The sequence below is a fragment of the Bombus bifarius genome, unplaced genomic scaffold (assembly GCF_011952205.1).
Source record: "Bombus bifarius isolate JDL3187 unplaced genomic scaffold, Bbif_JDL3187 scf7180000010271, whole genome shotgun sequence".
NCBI classification, from domain to species: domain Eukaryota; kingdom Metazoa; phylum Arthropoda; class Insecta; order Hymenoptera; family Apidae; genus Bombus; species Bombus bifarius.
In genome coordinates, this window is record NW_022885586.1 from 2,797,280 (window position 1) to 2,822,474 (window position 25,195).

At 39.3% G+C, this 25,195-nt stretch overlaps 1 protein-coding gene across 5 annotated transcripts in view; it reads right to left on the reverse strand.

The window, feature by feature from the left end:
• Positions 1–52: 52 nt before the first annotated feature.
• The window catches only part of LOC117216330, a 41,660-nt gene continuing 16,517 nt past the window's right edge, over positions 53–25,195 (reverse strand). For 4 of the 5 annotated variants that reach the window (XM_033462964.1, XM_033462962.1, XM_033462963.1 and 1 more), the window contains exons 7-14: positions 10,799–11,121; positions 8,812–9,160; positions 8,171–8,502; positions 7,691–8,066; positions 6,889–7,141; positions 6,635–6,820; positions 6,154–6,291; positions 53–3,217 (exon numbers count right to left, since the gene is read on the reverse strand). In XM_033462964.1, coding sequence (XP_033318855.1) covers positions 2,984–3,217; positions 6,154–6,291; positions 6,635–6,820; positions 6,889–7,141; positions 7,691–8,066; positions 8,171–8,502; positions 8,812–9,160; positions 10,799–11,121 — 2,191 coding nt within the window. In that variant the 3' untranslated portion in view covers positions 53–2,983. Of the gene's footprint in view, positions 3,218–6,153; positions 6,292–6,634; positions 6,821–6,888; positions 7,142–7,690; positions 8,067–8,170; positions 8,503–8,811; positions 9,161–10,798; positions 11,122–14,510; positions 14,804–25,195 lie in introns of those variants that run through there. The other variant, XM_033462966.1, reaches the window with a different exon arrangement.

Here is a 25,195-nt window from a genome sequence, read left to right on the forward strand (position 1 = left end):
CTTCCTACTTCCCTATCATTCGTGTTTCTTCTAACTAAAATAAATTTGCATGTTTTTCTATCATTTTTTATTAATTCATTGAGAACAGGTGTATGGACAGCTTACTAGTATCTAATAAATAAATAATCGTAATTGTTTATTCGCGTAAAAAAGAGAAAGGGAACGTTCGATGATCGACGCGTTTAACAGACATCGAATCTTTTCCCATCGATAAGTAAAAAATTTGCGCTTCCTGTCGTTTCCGAAAAGCAGTTTCGATTTCTCATGAGATAAAAACACAGGACATTTTTCTCTCAAGAACGACGTAATTCCAAATTCTAGTGAAATTTTCAGCGAATTAAAAAATAGAGACAATACATTTTGAGAAACGTGATGATTGTGGTTGTCACGACGATTATCCTTATATACGCTTTGGATCGATCTCTTGAAAAGCTATGTGGCATATGGGCCCCTATAAAAGCAACGGGGAACTGTTCTGAATATAAATTACTACGTGTGGATTAAGGTGAGCCCCTAAACAAGGACTGTACACAGTATATCGAGGATGCAACTAAGAACGAAGAGAACTAACAGAGTACGAAAAACGAGTTGCAATACGCGTGAATTCTGTCGTGCTGGCCAATGTTCATATCGGTATATAACGGTTTCTGAAAATTACACGATTAATTTGCTTGTAATCGCTCGCTGTTTCAGCCACGCAATATTCTGTCACGCTTATTTACAGTCGCTGGCGGCACACGGTTGATACATTTAAAAAATTAATCGTTTCTCACTCAGGATGACGTTTTATAGAAAATTCTGATGGATTCGCTAGAAGTCTAAAATAAATCGTTACCAAAATTTGTGTTTTCGTCTTTAGGCAGAACGGATAAATGAGAACAAAATTATATGATCCTGATTCCTTATTTGTCTCTCTATCCATGATCGCGAATATTGTGCAAGAAAACTGATCAATGAACCCACCAACTAATTAAAAAAAGAAGCTTCCAACGTGTTTTCATTTCATTCTCATTTATCGACTCGCTTGTTGTCTTTCGATGGGTCTGTGGCACGTGCGATCAAAAGCGATCGCACGTGATATCGCGTCGAATCGTCGGTTGTCAGTCGATTTTATGTACACACGTATAAATAATCAAGGCACCAAGGGAATCAACAGTCAATAAATAACGCAGATTGATACGCGTTACTGCATATTAGTAAGCAGAACGATGCTTCGAGAAATTTCCTTTCCATCTTTTCGCTTTATTCTTTATTTTGTTTTCTTTGCATTTTAACGCGCATGGAATTATAAATTTGTCAGCACATTAGTCAATACCATCGTGAAAATCGCGACACATTCATCATACCGAGTATTTAATTAGATAGCGCGTGTTTTTTGGTTGGGCCAGCTCTAAATTATATCTGCTAACGTCAGTTTATCTACCAGATACACCTTAAAATTAACATGGGAATTAAACTATCGGGTGTTTCGAGACCGTCTCTACGGGAATGTCAGTTTAGACAAACGTGGGTCCATACGATGCTTGCGCAGGGACTCTTCTGAAGAATCTTTCACCTTTTGTCTGTCAGGTAATTCGCAAGATCTATTCACAACTACGATATTTTTTCCGAAACCGATTTCCTCGTGAGAGGTATTAATGCGATCAAACTAACGATCGAGTTTAAAATAATAATATCAATTAATTGTTACGAGTGTTACAGAAACAGTATAGATAGTAAAAATAATAGGAATCTTTTTCTGGTTTAACCTGCAACTCGCGATCTATCCCGATCCCGATCGTTTTGCAAGCAAAAATTCTTAGGCGAGCACGGTTGATTGTTCGCTTTTTTCGAACGATCGTTAATATTATATACATGAACTACAAGATAAAAATTATACCTGGCTCAAGGCAACCAATATTTCTCGAGTATATCTCTTGTCTTGCAGTCCTTAAACCAGGTTTATTAAGTTCCTAAGTTTTGACTAACTTCCACGATTAGTTATAAACTTCTCTACCTTCATCTTGCTGATCATTAACGTTTATCAGCGATCGTCGATCGTTCATGCTATTCGTATAAATATAAGTTACTCATGATCGCTAGAAATACCATATAGAAATATGATCTGGCCGCTTTACTCGAGTAACTACTTTTCAGCTTTCTTGCAAAAAAGATTCAATGGGCAAAGGGTAGTCTTTATCCCTTCCTTTCTACTATGAAAATTGAGAAATGATTTTTTACAATTCATCTTCTCCCCAATCACTTATTCTGATTTGCTTTTTTTTTCTCATCGAGTAACATTTTCTTTGACATAGTATCTTACAAAAAGAAACATGAAATAGAAACAAAGAGCCGAAGATGCTCAACTGTTACTGTGCTATTCCGTTCGTAAAGTGAACATTAAATACGTAGAAATCGAACGACAGCGTAAATTGTTATAAAACGTAACAAGATTAGCACGAAACATCACAGCGTGTACAAAATCGAAGAGAAACATTTAAGAGCGTGAGACGAGGAAACATCGTAATAAAATATCGTACATTTAAAACGTTAAAAACTTAATCTCCCGATCGATCCGGCTCTTTTTATATTTACTAAAAGTCAATCCTTAAAAAAACCGATCGCACTAAATATTTATCAATTACATGAATCGCTCTTATTGCTCGTATGCTGTCCCACAACGCTCAACTTTATTAACGACATAAAGCGAGTTTGATTGTAGTTCGAAGCATATCGATAATTATTGTTTATAATCAACTCCATACCGAGCAATCTGATGTTTAATTGTCATTAATCTATTTATTAAGTGGATCCAGACGCAACAACGAGCATCGTATTAATTGTCAATTAAGAAGCTTTCAGAATTAATCGTCAGTCTGCTCGAGATTCGAGTTGTTTAAGAAAATGCATACAAAATACCGCGGTTTGATTTGGGCTCGAGGCATTAAGCGTCGCCGGAAACGCTGCTACGAATTGCTGAATAGATCCGCCCCTCTTTTTATCGTTACGTATCGGGGGCGAAGATCTTCACGGTATTCTCGGAATTTTGCGCTTTCGAGCGCATCGCTCGTCTTCTCTCTTCGATCAGTTGCCTTCGAGCTTGTTCTCTTGCTTCTCTTGCCTTCTTGTTTGCTTCGCTGTTAGCTGTGGATTTTGGTTTGTGAATTGGCGTGACGCGACGTTTGGCAGTGGTGCCATTCTGCGGAGCTGAAGCAACTGTCTTTTTCTCTGGTACAGTCTGCAAAAGATATTACAAATGTAATGAAGCACTAGCAATAGAAAATAATGGTACCGTCTATGTTAAGGACTGATAGAAGTAAAGAAATGTCAGGAATTAAATTGTACAGGTGAAAGAAGTACAGGTGAAAGGTGAAAAAAAAGGAGAAAGTGGAAATTGCGAATATCTGTACATGTTACATGCATCACATACACTTTTACACTTTTACATTTCCTATAGATACATAGAAATAAGTAAAACATACTTAGAGAAAAAGGATCCTTCTCGGATTTCTTCTTCCAGCTTTTCTAGCACTGTTTTCTTAATCTTCGTTACTTGGGTATTTTGACAAAAATCTAGGAAAAATACCGAAGGAGGAAGAAGAGGGCTTTTATTCTACAAACGCAAGAGGGTATAGTTGATCGCTGCTAATAATGATTCATTTAGTACAAATTATACAAAATCCTAGGATTCACAATACATGAGTACGAAGATTCGTCGTACGCGGTGATTTTTAGAAATATAAAAACAAGACTCAGAATACCATACATGTACAAATACAACGATAATCGACAAAGGGTTCGATTTGATTTAAGAAACGTACACACGTGTTTTACTTTAATAGGGAAACTCTTAGTATTTGACGAATTTGTGTGAAATTTGATATTATTCGGAAATAATTGCATATATTTCGTATCTTCTAGATAACTATTCACGTGAAAGCCTTTTTTCAATGGCAGATAATTGTCGAGGTCAGTAGATATAATACTTTTTCCACTCTTTCTATTTGGTGAACGACTAGAAACGAAATTTGAACGAACATGTTGCGAAATATCCATGATAACGTTTACATTGGCATTAGATTTAGATTTTATGTTTTTCGTAATTACACCATAACTTAGTTTTTTGATGCTTACTCGATTTTTTAATTTAGAACTACTATGTTTCGTAACTTTCGACACAATCTCAGAACTTATGGAGGATATTAAAGTAGAGAGAAAATTCCGTATCTTACCATCCTTGATTGGCCATGTTGGAATATTATTTGTAATATTATTTATAACGAGAGTCGATTTATTTTTATTGTTCGCCACACGGGGCACCAAATTCGCGAGAGAATTTATACATTGCATGGAAAAGTCGTGACTTTCCGGTATAGGATTTAGAGTTTCGCTTGCCGTCTCGAAATTATCTTGTAAGCTTACAGAATTTGTATCTTGGGTGTCCAATCGTTTCAAAAAATTATTTTCCGAACGACTATCCAAAAGATTAGACGTGATTCCGCGAGAAACCATTTTTTTCAAAGATTCGTCTTCCACGATTTTGAAAGTTTGTTTCCTTTTCTTGTCGTAAACCTTCATTCTTTCTAGTTTCTCAGATTTGTTCACAGTTGAAGATAAATAATTTTCGACATTATAGATTTGTCTTAATTGGCGTAGCGTTTCTGGGGACAATGGAATGAAAGGTTTCGAGTCGCTTAGTCTCCAAAAAATATTATCGGATATTACAGATGAAATTTCTGCTTCTTTTTCGATTTTTTGGGGGGATTCCTTTATCTGATCCTTTCTTAATTTTTCCACCTGCTCTTTTTTTAATTCTTTTGCTTGCTTTCTTACGTTCCACGTCCCAGCAAACGTACAATTTTCTTCATATGCATCGGATTTCCTTTGAGACTTTTTATTATTATACACAAAATCGAGATTCGACCAGACTTCGCTTACGACAGAGAGATTACACCTTTCATAATAATTATGACTCAATTTTTTCGCATTCTTCATTTTTAACATCTTTTTTGGTTTAGCGTGCAATAAATTTTTTGTAGATGATTTTGTCATGTTCACAGCGTTGCAATCAACAGATGAAATATCTTTTCTTGTTGGCGGTAGTTCTTTAATGTCGTTTGAAAATGTGACGTTATGCCTAAGTTTTTTAACATTTCCTTTATGCGCAGGGAAAGATTTATAAGGAAACTTGTCAATTTTTGATGGAGTAGGAACTTTCTCTTCGCCCCTTTTGTGGATAATGACTGGCTTTAAATTACAAGACTTTTGCTCGTCGCCGATACCTGACTTAATTGAATCGTTTTTTCGAGGCCTGTTTTCTGGAGTATGCGATCTTGTTCTTCGACCATTTTTTATCTGGATCTCCTGGTTCAGATTTCTCCCTGTGGAGCTATAGGATTTAGCTTTCGGTCGAACCTTTCCCATTCTTTTATCCGCAGATACAATTCTTTTACTGGATGAAGAAATAGTCTTCAAGTTGGTTGCGTTATTTTCATTTTTTTTTATATCCTTTTGCGTATCTTTTGTGAACAATTCTGAATAATTATTCTGTCCTTTACTTGAAGAATGATCATGCTTTTGCTGTTTCAATTCATCATCGCCTTTTCTAAATATCGTTTGAAATTTCGGTGAAATATTCTTCTCAATAAAGTCATCACGAAGATACAAATCAGAGGATGATTGTTTACAATTTTCAAAGTAAAATGGACTTATATCATGCTGTAATCTGTTCACATAATTGATGACGTACGAAGTGCATGGTTTAAGAGGAGAACTATCATTTTTTATCGTCTGTATCTCAGTTACATCTTTAAAAAGAACCGTATTACTTTCATTATAATCTACTTCATAATCGTCGCAATGGTTCTCATATTCCTCTAAATTTTGGGAAAGGGTTAGAACTTGAAACGCATCGTCGCATAAACGCATTTCAAGCGCTACATAGTCAGGTACTTGAGGGATATAGAAATCTTTTTTCACCTGATTCGATTCTTCCGGGTCGGTAAACGTTGCATCATCGAATCGTACACGCTTATTGGAAACAGAGTGCGAGTAGGATATACGGGAAGACGATTCAGGTGGCGTTACGTTATCGGTATTGTTGTGAGAATAAAAATTTTTCCCAGGAGGCTTCAAGGAATTGATTGTCTGAGGGTGAACAGAAACTGAACATACCTCTTGCCACTGAGAATTGCGTAACTTTTCTATCTGATCGAATAGCTCGTTTACTTGAACCACCTGCAGCATCACCATGTCCCAGAAGCCCGCCAAATCCTCGTTCGTTGTTGGGAACTCCTCGCCAGGCACTTGATTCTACAACAAAAATGGAATATTCAATATATGCACATAAATGTATATATACTAATTTATGTTTCGATTTATCTATAATTTTGCAATTAAAATGTTGTCAGAGATAAGGAAGTGTCCACATAGTCTTAAGCGTTTATACATGAGTATTAAACTTTGCCCGATTACTCATTTTCTTCATAATTTACAATAATTTTATTAATTTTATCATGTTTTCTATGAAACCAAAAAGCGTCGTAATACTTATGACCGGGAGTGTATATGGTTGGTAATACGAGTGTTGTTTATCATCTGAATGTTATTCTAAATTTAACAATCTTATTAGGAAAGCGATATACGAAAGCCATACAATATTTTTCTGGCACAGTCCCTCAAACTGTTGCATCTTCTGCGAAGTGAGCAATTTAGCTTTGCCTGCAGCTGACCGCAGTTTTCCGGCTGCTTCTTCCGGAAGTGCAACAGTATCGTCACTGGCCAATTCCGCTTCTGCTGACGCGGCTAACGAGAGCAGCCTGTCCGTCTCCTGTTTCAGCAGCTGCAACAATGAAGCAAAGAATGTGAATAAACGTTTCTTTCGACATGCTCTATTCCAGTTAGGCGTACCTTCATGAAGTAATGCCCATTTTTCTCTTCGACCGTTTTCTCCGCCTCCTCAACCTGTTTCGCCACGTTTGTCGAGCTGGCGCTCGGTTCTAAGACAGGTAGAACTACTTTTGGAGCAGCTGGCTGCTGATCTGGGATGCTGGTCACGCTAGAATTCAGCTTTTGTGCTCCACTGTCCGCTAGATTTACGTCTAAATTCGTAGCTGCTGGTATTTTTGGTTTCTGCTCGACCTTACGTGACACTGGCGTTACCCTAACGATGAAAAAATGCGTAATTGTATTTCCCTTGACACTTCAACTCCGCCAGGGTTCTCTTGCACAAGCGAACTGATATTATTAGCGAAATTTTATGTCATCGGTAGCAAGTTATCAATGCTAATAAATTTTCTTGCATAACAGCAATACGTTTAGTAATGAAACGGATAAAGTTCTACACATCAATTTTACAAATTGCAAGCCATCTACTAATTGCCCTCTTCAATGTAAAATGGTAAAATTGGGCAAGAGAAATCTATAATTTATAACTTCTCATAATTGTGCAAGAGAACTCTGTCTGTGTGATTATATGCCGCACAGTTACCTTTGAAATACAATTTTATAATATTGTCTGGGTAGCGAATAGATGATAATCTAGTCAATAATATCATAAATCAAGAAGTCTGCAAATTGTATGACAATGATCGAATGAATAGGTAACATATGCATTTTCCCCGGTGAAGGTGAACCGGATTTTCTCCTGATTAATGCGAATGCGATGTCGAAAGATCCAGAAATATGAATGAAATATTTAAAGAAAAGTTACCTTTGCAAAGGCTTGAGAATTTGTTCCGAACCATCGGTAGGTCTTCTAGGGCTAACCACAGGAAGTTGAGCTCGGAACTCTGGTCTCAGGTGTCTTAACACTGGCAAATTTTTCAAAGACTCCTCGGTATTCGCATTGTCAGCCGATACGTCGTTGTTGTTACTAGACTTATTAAAGCTGCTGTCGCTAGTGTTCAGTCTGCTGGTGCTACGTTTGAAGAAAAAACCCTGTGCTAGAGCTCCAGGACCGTAGAGCCGTTCTACTCGTTGCTGAATGAAAGATTTTTCGCTGCTCGTGGTGCTGTTTACCACCTGATTTTCCACCTCCTCTGTGGCCCCGTTTATTATACTCGTATCGCCAAACGAAGCATTCGAAACTGCAAACAATTTATGAATGAAAGTTCCAATAAAAATAGTAATAGTAAAAATAGGGAATACAAATTTTATTTGTCTGAGATATATTTGTGATCAAGTCACTTACGGTTAACAGTAGGTTGCTTTGGAGACGACACTGAGAAATGTTTATTCTGTTGACTACAAGACATCATCTGCGATACTCCAGGGCTACGTTTCGTAGGTGTAGAAGCTTGAACTGGACTGATATCAGGGAACGTAGTGTGCAACACGCCTTTGTCAACCTCGGAGTAGCCCTGATAGATTCCTATGGAACTTCTGGCTTCCCTGTAAGTCTCCACTTTACACTCCTCCTTCAGACCGTTGGAAAAACCGTTTTGTCTATCCATCGCTAGGGGTGAAATTGACTGGCTCTTAGGTGTATAAGGGTGCGCTGGCACGTTGAGATTTTCGTTTGATCTGAAATATTTTAACGTCCATTGAACTTCCAGAAAACTTTATAAAAGTTTGTTCCTTATTGTTATCTTTATTCCAAATTGTTCACCTCGTGACAGTACAAGTAACACATATGCTAAGTACAATTACTTATGACTAATGTTAGTACGCTAAATATATTTTTTCGTTTTTCCTATCAAAGCTAACTGAAATTGACCTGTGTTTGTTAACTTCCAAATCTGTGACAGTAGAAGCGTTTGATCGAGGAGCAACTCAGTTAAAGGGAGAAGAAGAGATTAAAAAAAATTGCAGTCTGATTGATAAATATTTTACCTGAAACCTGCCGGGCTGGTGTCTCTATTGATCAACCTGGTCCCAGGGCTGCTGTCCCTCGATCGAAATCCTTCCCTGAGCTTGCTGTCGTATCTGTTGATCCCCGAATAGCCACTGATGCTACAAGCCAGACCTAAGTAACTCGGTTTCTTCACTGTCAGCTGCTCTGGCTCTGGACTGTTTCGATGACCATTGCTGACATTTAATTTCTCATCTGGAGTTAAATTGGACTTTTGCAGCGTTTCACTGCTACCGTTTGCCAACTTCTCCGCCTGAGACGCCGAGTCACCGTTGCAAGATAAATTCAGACTGTGCAACGTTTTCTTCGATATAGTGTCTATGGTGTTCTCTGTAAAGCAGAAGCCTCTGTTGGTTTCGCAAGGTTTGCTCTAATTACAGGCAGGCCTATGCTTTTGTAATTCCTTGATACACTTTCTCAGCCTGCTTTTCACACCCTAGTCGTCCATGTTTATTACGTCCGGTAGAATAATAATTTTGAGACGCGAGCACGCAATGCTGACTGCAATGGGGTCGCGTGTGGTTCACGCTCGATGCGAATCTTTCGCAAATCGAGTCGAACGCGCGATCCGAATGATACACTTTAACGCGAATCCCATGAAGAATAATGAAGAGAAACCATCGAATAAATGGAAAAGCGTTTTCCCAGCGGAAAATAGAAGCAGATACGAGGAGAGACCACGGGAAGGTTGAAACGTGCCCGTTCGAAACGCGACACAGGAATAACCCTGGAATGGCAAGAGGCTGGCCGAGTCACGATGCAAAAGAGACAAGACCGCCTCTCTGCATCTCTTCTCTGCTCGTCTGCTCCTCTTGGCACTGACGATAGAAAGAAGCTGTGCCCTGCACTTGCTGCACTCGCCTACGATCTAAATTCGATCGACACCGCGGGGCCGAGCAAAAAGGAACGATCCACAGGAAGGTGGAGGGAACCGATAACCTTGAACGTACCAAGATCGTCTCGCCTAAAATTCGTTGCGCGAGAGTTGATCAACGTGTGATCGTTCTGCATGGCCTTCGATGCGTCAAGTGCAAGGTCATTGCATGATGACCCTTGAATTCCACAGATTTGTAGACATTCCGTGAACTTGACTTTAAAGTTACTCGTTCTTAGTTCGTTTACGAATGCTTTCACGCAGTAGAGATACGTGTATCACGATACATGTACTACATACGTGTTCTCGAGTAAAATATAAGAATTCGTTAAATAATCCACTTAAGGCTGTGGTTATGATGGATGCGTGTTCCGATGAACTATCGTTTTGGCCAATGCGATAGAACAAATATATGGATGTTATCATCATCATCATCAATGTCTATCGTATTTTTATTATTTATTGTAATCCTTTCAGTTTCGCATGGCTTCTGGTTTACATCCTATGTACTTATCATATATCCTATTTACTAGTATCTATTATATGTATGTATATCGTGATACACGTATCCCTGTAGAACTAGCGTGAGATTTTGTTGGCCGTAAATGTGACAAAGGACTTCTAAAACGAGGTACAGTATCATCGATTGAAGGAACTTCAATAAGAAGGCAGTTCTACTTTTCAGTAACTTGAATAATTCAGCAAACACCGGCTCAAAGTCGAATCACTCTTCCAAATGCTACAAATTCATAGTCAACTGATATTCGTAGAACTAAATTTTACATTTATGCTATGAAAACCTTGATTGTCTTTCCTCTTTCAATAAATACTATAAATACTGTCTCCTTATTGCCGCAAATCCTTCAATTGTTATCGTTCTCAATTACCGTCTTATGACAGAATTTCTGGTACTGAAGACAAAATGTTTACACGCTATTTTCAATGAAACCTTACACCTAATTTCTCATTAACTCGTTGATCTCCTGTAACAGGAATGACGTATTCGCGTGACAAAAATTACGCAGACCAAAATTTTTCTAAATGTTGTGAAGTCTGCCCCTATTGGAAAACGCTAGACATCGAAGATAGCCAACCTGATCGGTCGGACGCGGACTGATCGACGTCCAGACTGCAGCTGCCGATGCTCTCCTGGCTAGTCATGTTAGGATGATGGCCGGTGACGATGTCGATGGCGATTTTCGGGTCCGGATCGAAGCGTCGATAATTAAGAGGTTGTACTGCAAGAGAGAGCGGCCTTGTACGGCGATTGGATCTGATGCCGGCGGCGCCTGGGACCGACGGCGTCAGCGTCGCGGCGCAGCAATCGCCGACGTCCTCCAGGCCCGCTACCTCGCTGCCACCACGTGTTTGCCCGCAAGCTCGTCGACGATCCTCGTCTCCGCGGTCCTCGTGCACACTGTTGAGTTTTTGTTTCCTTTTTGTTCGCCGATCTTTCCCATCTCTATTCTTTCTATTTTTTTTTCTCTCGTGAACCTCAATCACGAGTCTCTAAGATTCTTTACGAGAAAACATATCGAGGATTTGCTTGTTTTTTCTCAAGATGTTTCCTTGCTCGTACGAAGATGATGGATGCAGGGTAGATTTATTTATTTACGAATTTTTCTTTCTTTCATTCATCATATATTTTTTCACTTATTTGTTAAAGAGAATATAGCCTACCCGTTCTCGGGGAAATATTGTTTCTGAATATAATTTCTAGCGTGGTATATCTCGTTCCTTGCCATATTAGTTACAAGAATTAGAAACTTCGCAGAATGTAAAATACGAGAGTTAGAAATTTTTAAGTGGTTTTGTAATTATGAGTATCAAGTGCAGCGTGTGCATTTCTATACTTTCAAATTTCCTATAAACATGCAAATATTCTAATTTGTTAAGTAAAAGTCTAAAATGGAGCAACAATAAAAATCCAATCATCGCGAATAAAATCCATCATCTTCGACGCGATTAATCCATGGAATTTCGTTGGTAATGATCCGATGCTCTCGAGTCGTTCCTCTCAATTCACGTGGAAAAATATCAAAAGCGAAAAACGCGTCGATTTCACGAACTAAATGAGACATCACGACCTATCGCGGAACGCTCAATTTTCTCTATCTTCGAGCAGGAAAATTATCGACGGTATGTAAACGGCAAGGATCACGAGAAAGCGGAACGAGTTAGCATCAAGCTCGAGTCGTTCCGCTTGTTTCGTTCCCTTTTTAACGACAGAAACCGCACCAGTAGGTGAATCGACTGTTTTTTCCACGATGGAACGAAGCTCGAGGGCATCGTGGATATTAATTGAAAGCTGGTGCTATCTTGCAGCAAACCGGCTAATCCCGACGTTGACTTTCACTAGACCTTTTTAATCAACGTTAGAACGATCGTTTAGTCACGTAGTGCGTTTAAATAGAAATTGCGTTATCGTGGGATCGAGCTTAAATCGAATTAGATTCACCGAGAAACGGTTCGAGATAAACGTTTTAAAATGCTCGATTGTTTCGCGGAAAATAGCGTAATTCGTTTCACTGCGGTGTGTTCACGGTTGAAAGCAAGGCGGAAAATCCTACAAAACAATTACAAGATTGCTTAACGAAACTGCATGCTCCGTGAATCTCGGTAATTTCGCGCATAATCGTGCCACTGGTTGAGCAAACAATTTTATCATCGTGAATCACGAAAAGAGAGAGAGAGAGAGAGAGAGAGGTGCCGCGTGGCCCCGTGACTTTAAAAAGCAAATAACGCGTGTGTAAACTTTATTCGCGTGGATCTAATTTTATGAATCGACCGGTGGCAGAACACAGACGAGTCCGTCGTAATAAATCCACGTATCTGTCGATATGTAGCACCAGCTTTCACGTTTTTTTCTCTTAACGTAAAATCTACTACCTATAGAACCCCGATTATCCGAGCTAGCTTTTTTAGTCCCCGGAGATCACTTATTTTGAATTGTTCTAAACAGGAAAGACAACTTCTGAATAAAAATTGTTTCTGTTCTGGTGTCTCAATTTCTCTTCCGAGGGACCATCGTGAAATTTTACATTGATTGATGTTCAGGCGATCGAGGTTCTACCGTATGTTTTATAACGCGTTTAGACGTGCAAATAGCGATGAAGACAAAAGTATACGGAGCGATCCATAAATCGGTCAACACGATATCTGAACTGGTTCTGACAGTTCAACAAAAAAAAAAAGAAAAAAGAGAAAAGAAAAAGAAACCCAGATCAAATATCGTGGCGACCGATTCGTGGAATACCCTGTATAGCTTCGAATTTAGGATTGAAAGCGTAGCTAGAAGGAGTCTAAAAAAAAAAAAAGAAAAAACTAGTAAAACTAGAAGTAGAGAATAGTGAAAGATGAGCTGCTGAAATAGATGAAACGTTGCATCGCTATTTGCGATTGTTTTCTAACTGCCTGCTGGGTTGTTTCGGTTGAATTAACGCGGCACTAATTGCACGCTAATCGTTGCTTATACCGATTTTGCACGAATCGCATGGGGTTGTGCAGAATCAGAAGGCAGTGCAAGCTGGTGCATCGATCGAGTACGATTCGCTTTCGAGAATCGCATGCATTATAGAAAAGGAACGTAAGGTGGTCTGTGTGCAACGAGCAATCGATATTGTCGAGCGAGTGATACGTTCGATCTGTTTTAAATCGTATTAATCAGACAGTTGTAACGTCACGCCAATTAATTTGCATATTTTACATTCTTCGTGTAAAGGACGTACACATTCACAGTGAATAAAACCTTCAATTTTGTTAAAAACTAAGACTGTTAGTTATACACGCGGTTTCGTATAATCACACTTTTCAAACGACAGGTTACATACACTGTACAGTATTAGGACACCTAACTCGTGTTACATTCGTTGGAAAATTCTAAATCTTGCTTCACATATAATGGCAATAAAATAACAGGTTTGTAATAAATCACATAGGAAATTCATTGATATACAATAAGTTAATAAGTGTCCTGACACTTCTGGCCATCAGTGTATCTAATTTCAAACATTTCCATAGGACAATTTTAGAAGATTCCAGTTGGTATTGTTTCTTTATGTTTTTCTTTCACGAGTTGCATAAGTGCGGTTGATCGAGCGCTAGTTCGTCTGTATGCAAATGGTGTTACGGATTAAAAGAGCATTGCATGAGACGTGCAGCGAAGCAAAGGTATGCCAAGATAGTGCAAGGTGATCGGATCATGCTTGATCGTGAACGTATTGATGATGAATGTAGACGTACACGCGTGGGAATGAACGTGGTGGGGAACCATAGAAAATGTCAAAGCGTCACGAGAATCCTCGTGCGTTCGCCGATCGAAGAAATCGCGTGTCGTTGCTAGTTAGCCGAATTTTATCAAGATTCATCTCTTAATCAAGTAATTAAATTACAGCTCGTTAGCCACAACGTTAACGAGCACGAGTTCAGAAGAAACACTGGAAACTGGCTCGGAAAAGAGAAGATATCGCGAGCCGAGTTTAACAGAGCTGTCAGTGGAAACAGTGAAACTGTTGTTGTTGGATGAATAAAACGGTTCGTTACATTCGCGAGAACTCGTTCGCTAAAGCAACTAATAGAAAAAGTTTCACCGTAAATTACGTGAAATGTAAATACTAGGCTGAAAGATTCAATAGTTTATCGTGTGTATTACCGCCAATAATAGAACAAATGAGAGATTCATACACGTGATCAACTAACGAAAAGGATCTGTCAGATAAGATCGGTGAAACTAGTGGCGCGAAATGGAGAGTAGGACGAGTACACGCTTGGAAATCAAAACTCCGGTCGGAATAGAAATTGTCATACCTCCTACGCCAGTGCTTCCAAAGGAGGAACTTGGAAACGTTCTTTTTGGCCACAGGATTCACCGTGTAGGTGCCACTTTCGATTTTCAGAGGCATCTTCGACACACTTTCAATCGTGCTCGACGTTCATCGACTACGTTTCTACGTCTTCGACTCTCGAATATTACGCCGAGATTGATATTGCAGCCGGATTACTCGCGTTTCTATCGATTCGAACTTCTCTTAAACCCTGAACCTCGTGAAATCATCCATTTATCAGTCTGTTCTTAACTTGGATATAAAATAGCACCAATATTACTGAAGCGAAGGACGTATTAATTAAAGTGTTCTTAGAACCATCGTATTCAGCTTTGTACGATAATATTTGCAGGAACAAGTTCACACTAATTGGATAAGGTGACACCACTAGAAGACTAAAGCGCTGTCGAAACAACACGTTTTCGATGAATCACGGGTCAGAGGAACTTCAGATCAGCTAACTCGAGATCTTCTTCTTTGACGACCTTTGTCACCGACAAGAACTCGCGAAGGCACGTTGCTAGGATGACTAGTTACCGAAGACTGGCATTCCCATCTCATCTCTCTCTTCTAAGACTATAACGCACTCTCTCCCTCTCTTTCCTCCCTCTTTATCTTTCGCTGTGCCCTCGGCACGAGGATATTTCGGGAACACTCAAAAAACCACGAAAGCACACGAGTTGCTTCCTCCGCACCCCTTGCTCTCCCCTTTTTCTCGGTCCTCCGGAATAAGCACCCACCATTCCTCCCAGTACACAGATTTTCGAATTCTTCGCACGCTTTCCCATCCCTCTCGTGCCTATAATTTAACATTTAGCGCTACTGACGCATACGTCGCATCGATTCAAATATTTATAAGAATTCCAATATAATATTCATTCTCGATGTACTTCAAATATTGCGTATATCGATACTTGCATCTCGGTTTTTCCACATAGTAAATTAGAGAAGCAAACGAAGTGATGGAAAGTGTACTGGAGCATAGATTATTGCCGAACATGAAGATACAGATGAAACGCATATACAATATAACGAGATATGCAATATTGGAAACTTTGTGAAGAACACGCGTGTGACGAATAGGTGTTATTAGTGACGGAAGCAGGGTAGAAAAATACAGGGTTAGTGGCTTGAACACGTGTCTGGCACGCGTACCGTTTCCACAGAAGTTCACGCGTCGGAAGAGAGACTCGTACGTTCAATTTCATGTTCGTAAGAGCGGCAAAATATCAGACGAAGGAGTCCCTAGGGTTAATAACCCTCTCTTTCCAGAGGGATTTCCTACGACTTACTCTTTAACGTGTCCACAGTTCGTCAGCAGCTGGAATTTTCTAGAACTGCTTTTTCTATCGTTGGAAATCTCTCTTTGCTGTCTTTTACTCTTGCTGTTTACATCGCTGAATCGTTATCGTTCACTTTTTTATTCTTCTTCTTTATCTTGTGTTCTTTTTATTATTGGAACCCCCTTGTCTTCTGTCTTTTTCTAATTGCTGGACCCCCCCCCTCATGTCTTTTCCCAAAATTCTGGAATTTTGGAAATTGGAATTCCCATTCGACTTGGCCTGTCCTTTTTTAATTGCTGGAATTCCCTTTCGACTTGTTCCGTCCTTTTTTAATTGCTGCAATTCCTTCTCTGGTATCTTTTTCCGTTTTTATTGCTGCAATTCTTTTTCTGGTATTTCTTTCCCTTATATCTTGACTACTTTCCTTTTACTGTCACAATTCCATCTTCGAAGAACTTAACTGGATTCTTATCGTTGAAGTTCTTTATACGAATGAATCCTTTGCGTGACAGAATTACTTCTCCTAATAGAAACATATTTTTAGGTTCCAATTTTTTCATGGTACATCGTATTCGAGAATATTTATCGTCCAAAGGAAGATGCCTGACATATTATCTTTCTTCGCTCATACAAAATAGATAATGTTTGGGCAAGCAGTTGGTAGCACAAAGAAGTCCTCTGAAGTTCACAGAAGCTTTTTATAGAAGTTATTCCAGTTTATTGCTCGATACTGAATTACTGAATATTCTATCTTTGAAACCAATCCCGGATATCTCTGCCAGACTTTTCTATTTCCATAATCACGAAGGTTAAAACAGTCCAAATTGTATTCTTAATCGAAATTCAAATATTTATACGATTACTCGAGTTTCCAGGGTATCGTGTTGATGCAGGGATCGTTAAACACAGACTCGACATTCTCCAATCGGCTAGTGTGAGCATGAAACCCTTCACTTTTCCCATGCAGTGACATACTAGACCTTGTCGGTTTCACTTACCGAACCCATAAATCACGCGGATCTATTTCCTCGGATCCGAAAATAGACGAACGATAGACCGGATCTATGACAACCGAAAAACCATCCATCATAGGATTTTCCATCATCCTAACCGAATCAGAAGTCGAAATTCATTAAAGAAATTGATAGATTGCATAAATTCAATATTCAATAAAATACTAATATTATAAACTTTCTAATTTCTCTACAAGAGCGATCTAATAATAGTAAGCTTCTGCATTTTTCAACGAAACATCTTCTCTCTCTTCCAATAAATACAATTTAAATATTAGAGCTGCTTCCTCGTTGCAGCATACCTTTCAATGGCCGATCGATTTCGAATGGCGTAACATTTTCAACGAAACGATTAGACACTTCCCAGACGTGTCTGGAACGGGTTCATAAAAATTCCTCGCGTTTCTGCATGTTTCTCGCGCATCTAAACGAGTCTACGTGCGTTTGATTCGAAACGAATGTATCCTGGTCACCGAAAAAGTTGCTGAACGACATAAATACGAACGGCAGGCACGTATGACTAGCGTGAAACAAGAGCTGCCGTCTGAGAATGCAGAAAGCGCAGCTATGAATTCAAATGCAATATGGTGCGCTTATGGTGAAGTTCCATTCGAAGGGTAGGGCTGAACGAATAGAAAATTACACGGGACAATACTCGAAGTAAAGCACGGTGCGCGTAAAGCCTGCATATTGTCAATGGTTCTACGCGTTGTTCGATCAATCGACCAAGTGGAGCCCTTGAACTGAATCGTAGAGCACGTTGAATCGAAGTACGATCGTTTTCACGAGTCGATTGTCCATTTACGAGTGAAGTAGACTCCCTATTTCATTGCAGATACTCATACAGTTTATTAAATTTTTTTTACCAGATTATGTAAGCCGGAAATCAGATCTATCTTATATATTTAATTAACACTGTAACGAGACACGATTATCATGATTATATCGTTAAAATTTCAAGTTAATCTGAAAATGTATATATCATAGAACTTACAAGACATTTATTACAAGCATACGCTTCGCGAAAATCTCCGAAATATTCAAATATTTTTATGAGTCATTGTATCGATTTTTACTAAATATACGTCTGCAACAAATGACTCACATATCTTTCTATATGTATAATACATTCCTATTGGATTAGTTCCAAATTTTACGAACAGAATCGCGACAGTTGTGTCTCGTTACAGTACCAATGAAATGTGAAACTGCTTTGTAAAAGATACGTAATATATTCAGAAAAGAATTCCATTATGTAAGTGTTCAAGTATCGATTGATTGGAGTAAACGAATGTTGGAAAGGATCGTTATCGGTTCCATTCATGAATATCGAGTGAATGACCAAGTGGTACGAGCGAGTAAATATACCGCACGTTGCCTTCGAATAGCTATTCTTCTCGAGAAAACGTCGAAAGCAGCATACGCGAGGAATAAAAACACTCGGCCTTATCTTGTTGCGGTTAAGTAATGATTCAAGTCGCGAACGTGATAAGGTATCAGTAACTGGGCGCTTGGTAGCTTGTGTCACTATTGAAACCAAACAACGACGACTATGTAGGCAAACAATAGGTGAAATATTATGCTAGCTCGACGTACAGCTGCAACTCTGTCGATGTTGAAATAACAAGATTATGCTAAAAATAACAACATTCGTGTTAACGATTCATTTTATTCGCGTCTTGCTGCACGTGAAACAACCTGTACGAGTATATTACCGTGCAGATCGCGTGTACAACGAAGAAGATAGCAACAACTTATCACGTATGCCAAGTCGTGTCCTCCAGAGTTCCTTGCTCTTCAACACATATATCGTTTTCTCTTTAGTCTATCGCTCGTCCATTCTCTTCGGGAAATCACTTTCTATCAGGAAATCTCTTCGAAGAAAAGCGCAATAAAATGTTTCACGAGAAAAAGGGAATCGATTACTTGCTATTACGCACCGAGCAATTACGTTTCTTTTTCTTTTTAACTGTTCGTATTTATCAGTGGTTTTTTGACTTTCTTTAATTGGAAAAATCGAGCGAATATTGGTAAAATTTCCTTTGGGACGTAGACAACACCGGTGGTTCGAAAATTCAACTATCTTCAGATTCCTTCGGGAACTTCTTGCACAGTTTGAATGATCCGACTCAGGAATTCTTTCTATCGTTTCTGTTTGCTGAGTGAACGGAAAGTTGAGCGGCTATCCAAGATTTTGCAAGTCATCGGTGTCAGCAAACAGGCTTTAATTGTAAAGATCATGCACTTTGCTTGAGCTCTCATGGGTTCGATGAATTCCAGCTAATTGCGAATTATCAACACGTGCTGCGTTCTTCGAGTAATCTTCGATCCAATTGTATTTTTCTATCGATAACAAATTCCGTATGTTCGATAAAAAGTAAAACAATCGTTACGTAAGATAGGCTTAACAAACAAATCGTCGAGACTCTCTGTTTGCTGACGAGTTTCTTCGTGAAAAATAACATAATCCGAGATACCTGTAATCTTGTTTGGCCAGCCAATTAAAGGCCAATTTTTATCGACGATCAAAGAGATAACGAAGTGCACTTTCTTGTATGTGAGATGGAAATGATAATACCAGGCGATCGATTTTAATTCCCACTGAAATACCTGTTTGTTGAGATACAATTACAGTACGACGATTCGGAGCGAGTCTATACGACTTCCGAAGAAGAAGACGCGCATGCAACGTGGTGCACTAGGTAATTCTATCCTAGAGTCGTAGTGGAGAGCTCGCAAAGTATATTGAGTTACGAAATGAACGGTAAATTGAGGGGAGACGAGCCGAAAATAGAGAGCCACTGCCACCGCGACATGGTTTAAATACCGGCATTAAGACGATCTTCCGGTTATGCGCCCAAGCCACGGGAATCGTGTCTGCCTACAGTATCTATGTTCGACCAAGAACTCGAGAAGCATCGATAATTTATTTCAAATCTTCCTGAACATCCTCTCCGCAGTGATAAATCTCCGAAACTCTGGCGCAAGAAAAATTACTTGTGTCAATTTCTACGAAGACCAACTTTGGAAAGAACCATTTAACAGTTTAAATTACCTTCCATATCATCTTCGCGAAGTCATTAAAGTCAGTTGAATTTCTAAAATATAACAATTACGCAGAATATCCTATCGATGCAGTTGAAGAGATTTCTTATCGATCAGATTAGAAAGAGAGAATCTTCAACGTAACTTGCAACTTCGTTGCAACCTTTTTCGCCCAATATTCCGCAACCTTAAAACTTTGTGACAATTGAAAGAGAAAGATTCGATATTGACAACTGTCAGACTTGTTCGAGTCCTTTTCTAAATGACTAGCTCTAGCGAAACGAACGCGACGAATCTCTCATCCACGATGGATCACATTCTGGTGATCCTTCTTTTTGGGAAATCATCGGACCCAAGTGTCGCCGGTAGTCAGGGGTAAGTGACACCGGCTGAACTCTCTCGTTTCTATATATAAACGAAAATAAACCACAGTGACATTTGAACCATACTCTCTTCGTCTTGCGTATACGATGGTCGGTTCCTCTGTGGGGCGCGACGACGCCTACCAAAGGGGAAACGACGTTGCAGCGTCGCGACGATCGCCGAGAAAAATTGTGTCAGCTAAATTAGGAGAACGCCGTTCTCTACTGCTTTCAGAACCGCTTTTTTTCGCGCGGTTTCGTTCACATTGGAAACTGGGCGATTAATCAATCCCCGCCACGAAACTGGTCTCGACTACGCCAAGAAAGCGAGCTTTTGTTTTTTCCCTCTTCTTTGATCATACGACTATTCAGATAAAAGGGAAACTGGGTAGATTGATATTGGAGAAAAAGAAAGGATACACGCTGATAATGAGTTCATTGGGAGTATCGAAAATTAGTATTTTGTCTAGCATTGGTATCGAACGAATTTCTTCGTTGACAAAGAAACCACTGGAAAATTACATCCTTCGTAGAACGTGACTCGTTTTACACGGTGCAAGTAGGTGGACGTGTCGTAGACTGGCAAATATGTGCACAACGTGTACTTAACGTAAGAAAGAAAGTTTTTACTTTTTACTTTCCATCTCATGCCGTTTTAAGATCGTTGGACATTAAACCAAGTCAATGCTCTTCGCTATCTAGCTCATTAATGCATTAATCTTAACGACACGGTGATCTTCGTACAGTCCTTGGTCATCGAATTAGAATTGCACGTAGAAACTTCACTTTTCTAACCACGATATGTCGTACATCCACGTACTGTCATGTAAATGACAAATTGTCCTTCGTTATTCAAATTATTACCAAATACACAGACGATCGTGGTCACACCGCACGATAGTCGAGTCTCACTACGTTGCTAATGAAATTTCCAAATATTTTTCAAATATACTTCAATATTTTCGTGAGCTACCATACGTGTACTCATACTATCTTAGTAATTAGCTTCGCTATTAGAATTTGCTTACGACGGCCAATTTGAAAAAATGAAAAATTCGCAATCGTAATCCGATGAAGAGGAACTGCGGTTGGCACGAATTCTCGCGACGGAGGAAGCGACGTCGATTCGATATTACCAAGACAATATATCGTGAGCGTTGCCTAAACGATTCTAATGAAGCAGCGCGCGGAAATCGCAAGCATTGTTTCGCTACGCGGTTGGAATAACGATTAACAGCAGGGGAGGACGTAGAGGAGCGTGCATTAACAGTCGCGGCCCGTAGCCCCGGAAAAAGACACGATTATTCCCTTCGATCTTCTCTCGTCGTATCTCAACGGAAGCTCAAACAAACAACTCTCTTCTGCTCGAGTGCGAGAAAAAATATACTTCCTTGACGGACGAGTAGCTTTTTAGGGCGCGACGAAACGCGGAAACAACGAAGCTCGGTGCCGATTGCAGCGATTTCATTACCGTTCGTTCCGACTTTCACCCCGATACTAAAATTCCGCAGTGTCGTTCGGATCGACAGCGAATAATTCTCACGAATACTCTTCTTAATGATAGCGAATAATGGCCGATCGAGGCGAAACTTGCTGAGTATTATGAAAAGAGGATACCATCTGATCTGAAATATTAGGTTGTTAGGTTGTTCTTTTACAGACACGTCTTTTACAACCACGCATCTTTATACAAACATGAAACCTAATCTGTCGAACGTCGTGATCTTTATTTTGACAGAACAAAATGAATAATCATACGTAATTCGATGAAATAATATAAAACGGAAAATGTTGTGTGGTCCATTATTTCCTTATAAAACGAAAGAAACTTTTCGAACGACCTAATACAAAACATCGAAATCGCTCGCGTCTTTTCGATAGTACGTAATTCAATCAGAAATTTGGCAAAAGATCCGAATCGTCTTCTTCTTCTTCTTCGTTATTGCGATTATATATAGATAGCAAGATACGAAGCGATGAAAAATTGAATCTTAAAATACTTGTGAGCAATAGCGTATATATAGGGATCTGCATCTTTCAAAAGCACGGATCGTCAAATCTAAAGTTTCATATTTTAAATCCACTATCTCTGCTGATGAATCCATTTTTTTTTTTTTTTTTTTTTTTCGAAACTAGGACTTCCAATGGTATCGTATTATCGTGACAATAGCTCGTCACGGGAATTGAAAATAAGCTATAAATAGCGCGTAACAGGCCAAGAACCGTGTTATCTGACGATAGATATCGAGAGAGGGAGAGAGAACATCGTGGACAGTTTCAAACTACACGCGATTCGCCGCAAAATGGCTGACCACTTGGATATTCCTCTTGGTAAACTTGATTTTAACGGAGATTTTTATAGCGGCGCATAAATTCCTCGGAGCAAGCTGCTGGCGACGAACGACGAGATAAATCCGTATTTATTTAGGGGTCGACTTTCGGGGTCAGTCACTTTTGGAAATCGGTCGGGGAATGTTGCTCGCGCGAGCTTATTTTTACCAAGAATCGTAATGGCGAGGCTCCCGTGGAGGTGCTCTCGCGCGAAATGCAGGACAGGAAATAAAAGGCATGCACCCGGTTGCACGTGCAACGGAAGAATGCATAACGACCGGCCAACACCGATGTGCACCGTTATTAATATGATTCGCGAGAGTTAATTACTTTCTAGTTGCTTCACGTTCGCAACGTTTGCACGTATTAGGTGAACGTAAAACTTCTGTCCTATCTATCAACAGCGCTTTTTGTTTTTAATAAATTCACAGACAGAGTATGCTCTTAACCGACAACATTAGCAAGCAAAGATTTTGAATATTAATTACATTTTGTTTTCTATATTTTAGCGATAAAGACTATGAACAGATATATGATTGCAGTTACATAATTATATACATGATTGTATAACATATGATCGATTAGTTTCTTAATAATCACGTACGACATAGAATAGAAATTTCGTTACCATGAAAAGATTAATTTGAAAGGTGGATTTTGATCGTCGACTAGTCTACTCGCTTCGGCTTCATACGATTCTGACCATCGCTTTCGAAACGCTTCTTGCCCACAGGAGACACGAACTGAGAGGAATAATTTTAACGAAGACACTCGAAAAATTAGAGTCAATTGGAGCTTCTTTCCAGCCTCTGATAGGAACGTGCATAAATTGAGCGTGGGCTCGCGCTCGCGACCCAGAATCCAGTCAACAAGGCTATCTTCTTTTCAACGTACACGGAGATTTGTTAGAAAAAAAAGAAGGAAACTTGCATAAATTTGAATCGGTTACTTTGTCCTGTGCTTCATTCGGGGCAAAACTCGAGTCTTTCAGCTAAATTTTAAAATATGCACGAGATCAAGCGACCTAGTTTAAAATTCCAAATTTCGTCAAGATAAATCGAGACCAGGCACGTGACATAGCGTTTTATGATGCTAATTCGCGGAACTTCCGACGACCGGCTCTTAACGAGGAGAGATCTACGAAAGTTTCGATCGTTTCCGTGGGAAACACACGCGCGCTTGTTTTCATTCCTTGTTCTCGTATGATTTATAGAAAAACGAAGGCTGGCTGAACGCCAACGGTGAATCATCGAGTTCTGATGAAAAGGTACACAGGGCAATGATCACTTGTGTCATTTCGAAATTACGTGCAAGTGTGTCGACGCGTCTCTCGTCGATGATACGTGTTAATGAATGAGAGAATTTTGTTATTTCGTGCGCGATCGTTTGCTATATGACGATGGTACTAAACATTGCGTGCAGTATCGAGCTATTAACTAACGATCAGTACAATGACGAGAATGTAAATAGGGAAAATCTCTATAATCAATTTGAACGCCGTCCTATATTTATAATAAAAATAAAAACAAAATTCTTCAGAATACAACTAAATGAATTTAAGTATTTCCCTATTTATATATTCGCCATCGTATAGACAAAGCCGTATCCTTGTATATGTATAAAATTAAATATATAATAATATAAGAACAATAGAAGTAAACAATGTGATTATTAAGATTCGCAGCTGGTTGAACAGGATAGACGACAGAAGGGAAACACTTTGTTTTTACGATCCTCGAACGATTATAAAATATACGACGAGCTCGTAATCGGGTCATGATTGTACACTACACGAGCTATTCCAGCGTCAAATATAATCTGTAATCGTAAATTACTACCGGCGCAGCTGTAATCATTGCTCTTGAAGGCACCGATTAATTATCATTCATTAGTGCACATTGTCTGCAGCTGCGTGTTTCCTCGCATACCAGTTTGCTCTATACGAACTCATCACCTATTCAGCTGAACTATTTTTCATCATTAGCAGCTTCTTTTCGATATTACGAACACTTCGTATTCCTTAGCTGCTTAATTACATAAAATTTTAAATATAGATAATTTCGTATAACTTCGTTCTTCTTGTACTTCGAACCATCCAAGGTCTATTTTAACTTTCAAACCGTTAGCTATTCGTACCGCCTCTTCTAAATTCATATAAGTCACAAATATTCTTCATTGAGATTCATTTTATGACTCTATTAAACATGAAAAATATCTCTAACTGCTTCGAAAACATGCGGTACAATTTAAGAAAGCACTCCTTAAAAAACATAAAGAGAAACGTATTGTTATCTTTTTTTTTTTTTAATTTACATATCTACAGAAGAACTAATTTTTCGTCACTGAAAGTTAACGTTAAAGAACGACGTTGCACAGAATAATTTATTATTTATCTCTATTCTAGCGTTCGTGATTCGATCAAGATTGCGGTGGTCGACGCTAACGAGTCTACGTCAATCTTGTCGCGTTTCAATTAAAATTCCCGCCATTGAGGGCGGGGAAAATGCACCCCGGGGGATTCCCTGGAGGGCAGCGACGCCGGTATTCTATTTTCGTGCGGGAAAAACGGGGCCGTTGAAAGAATATTCGGCCGACGAAAGAGCCGGATGTGCGTCGCGAGCTTTCCTTCTGTCG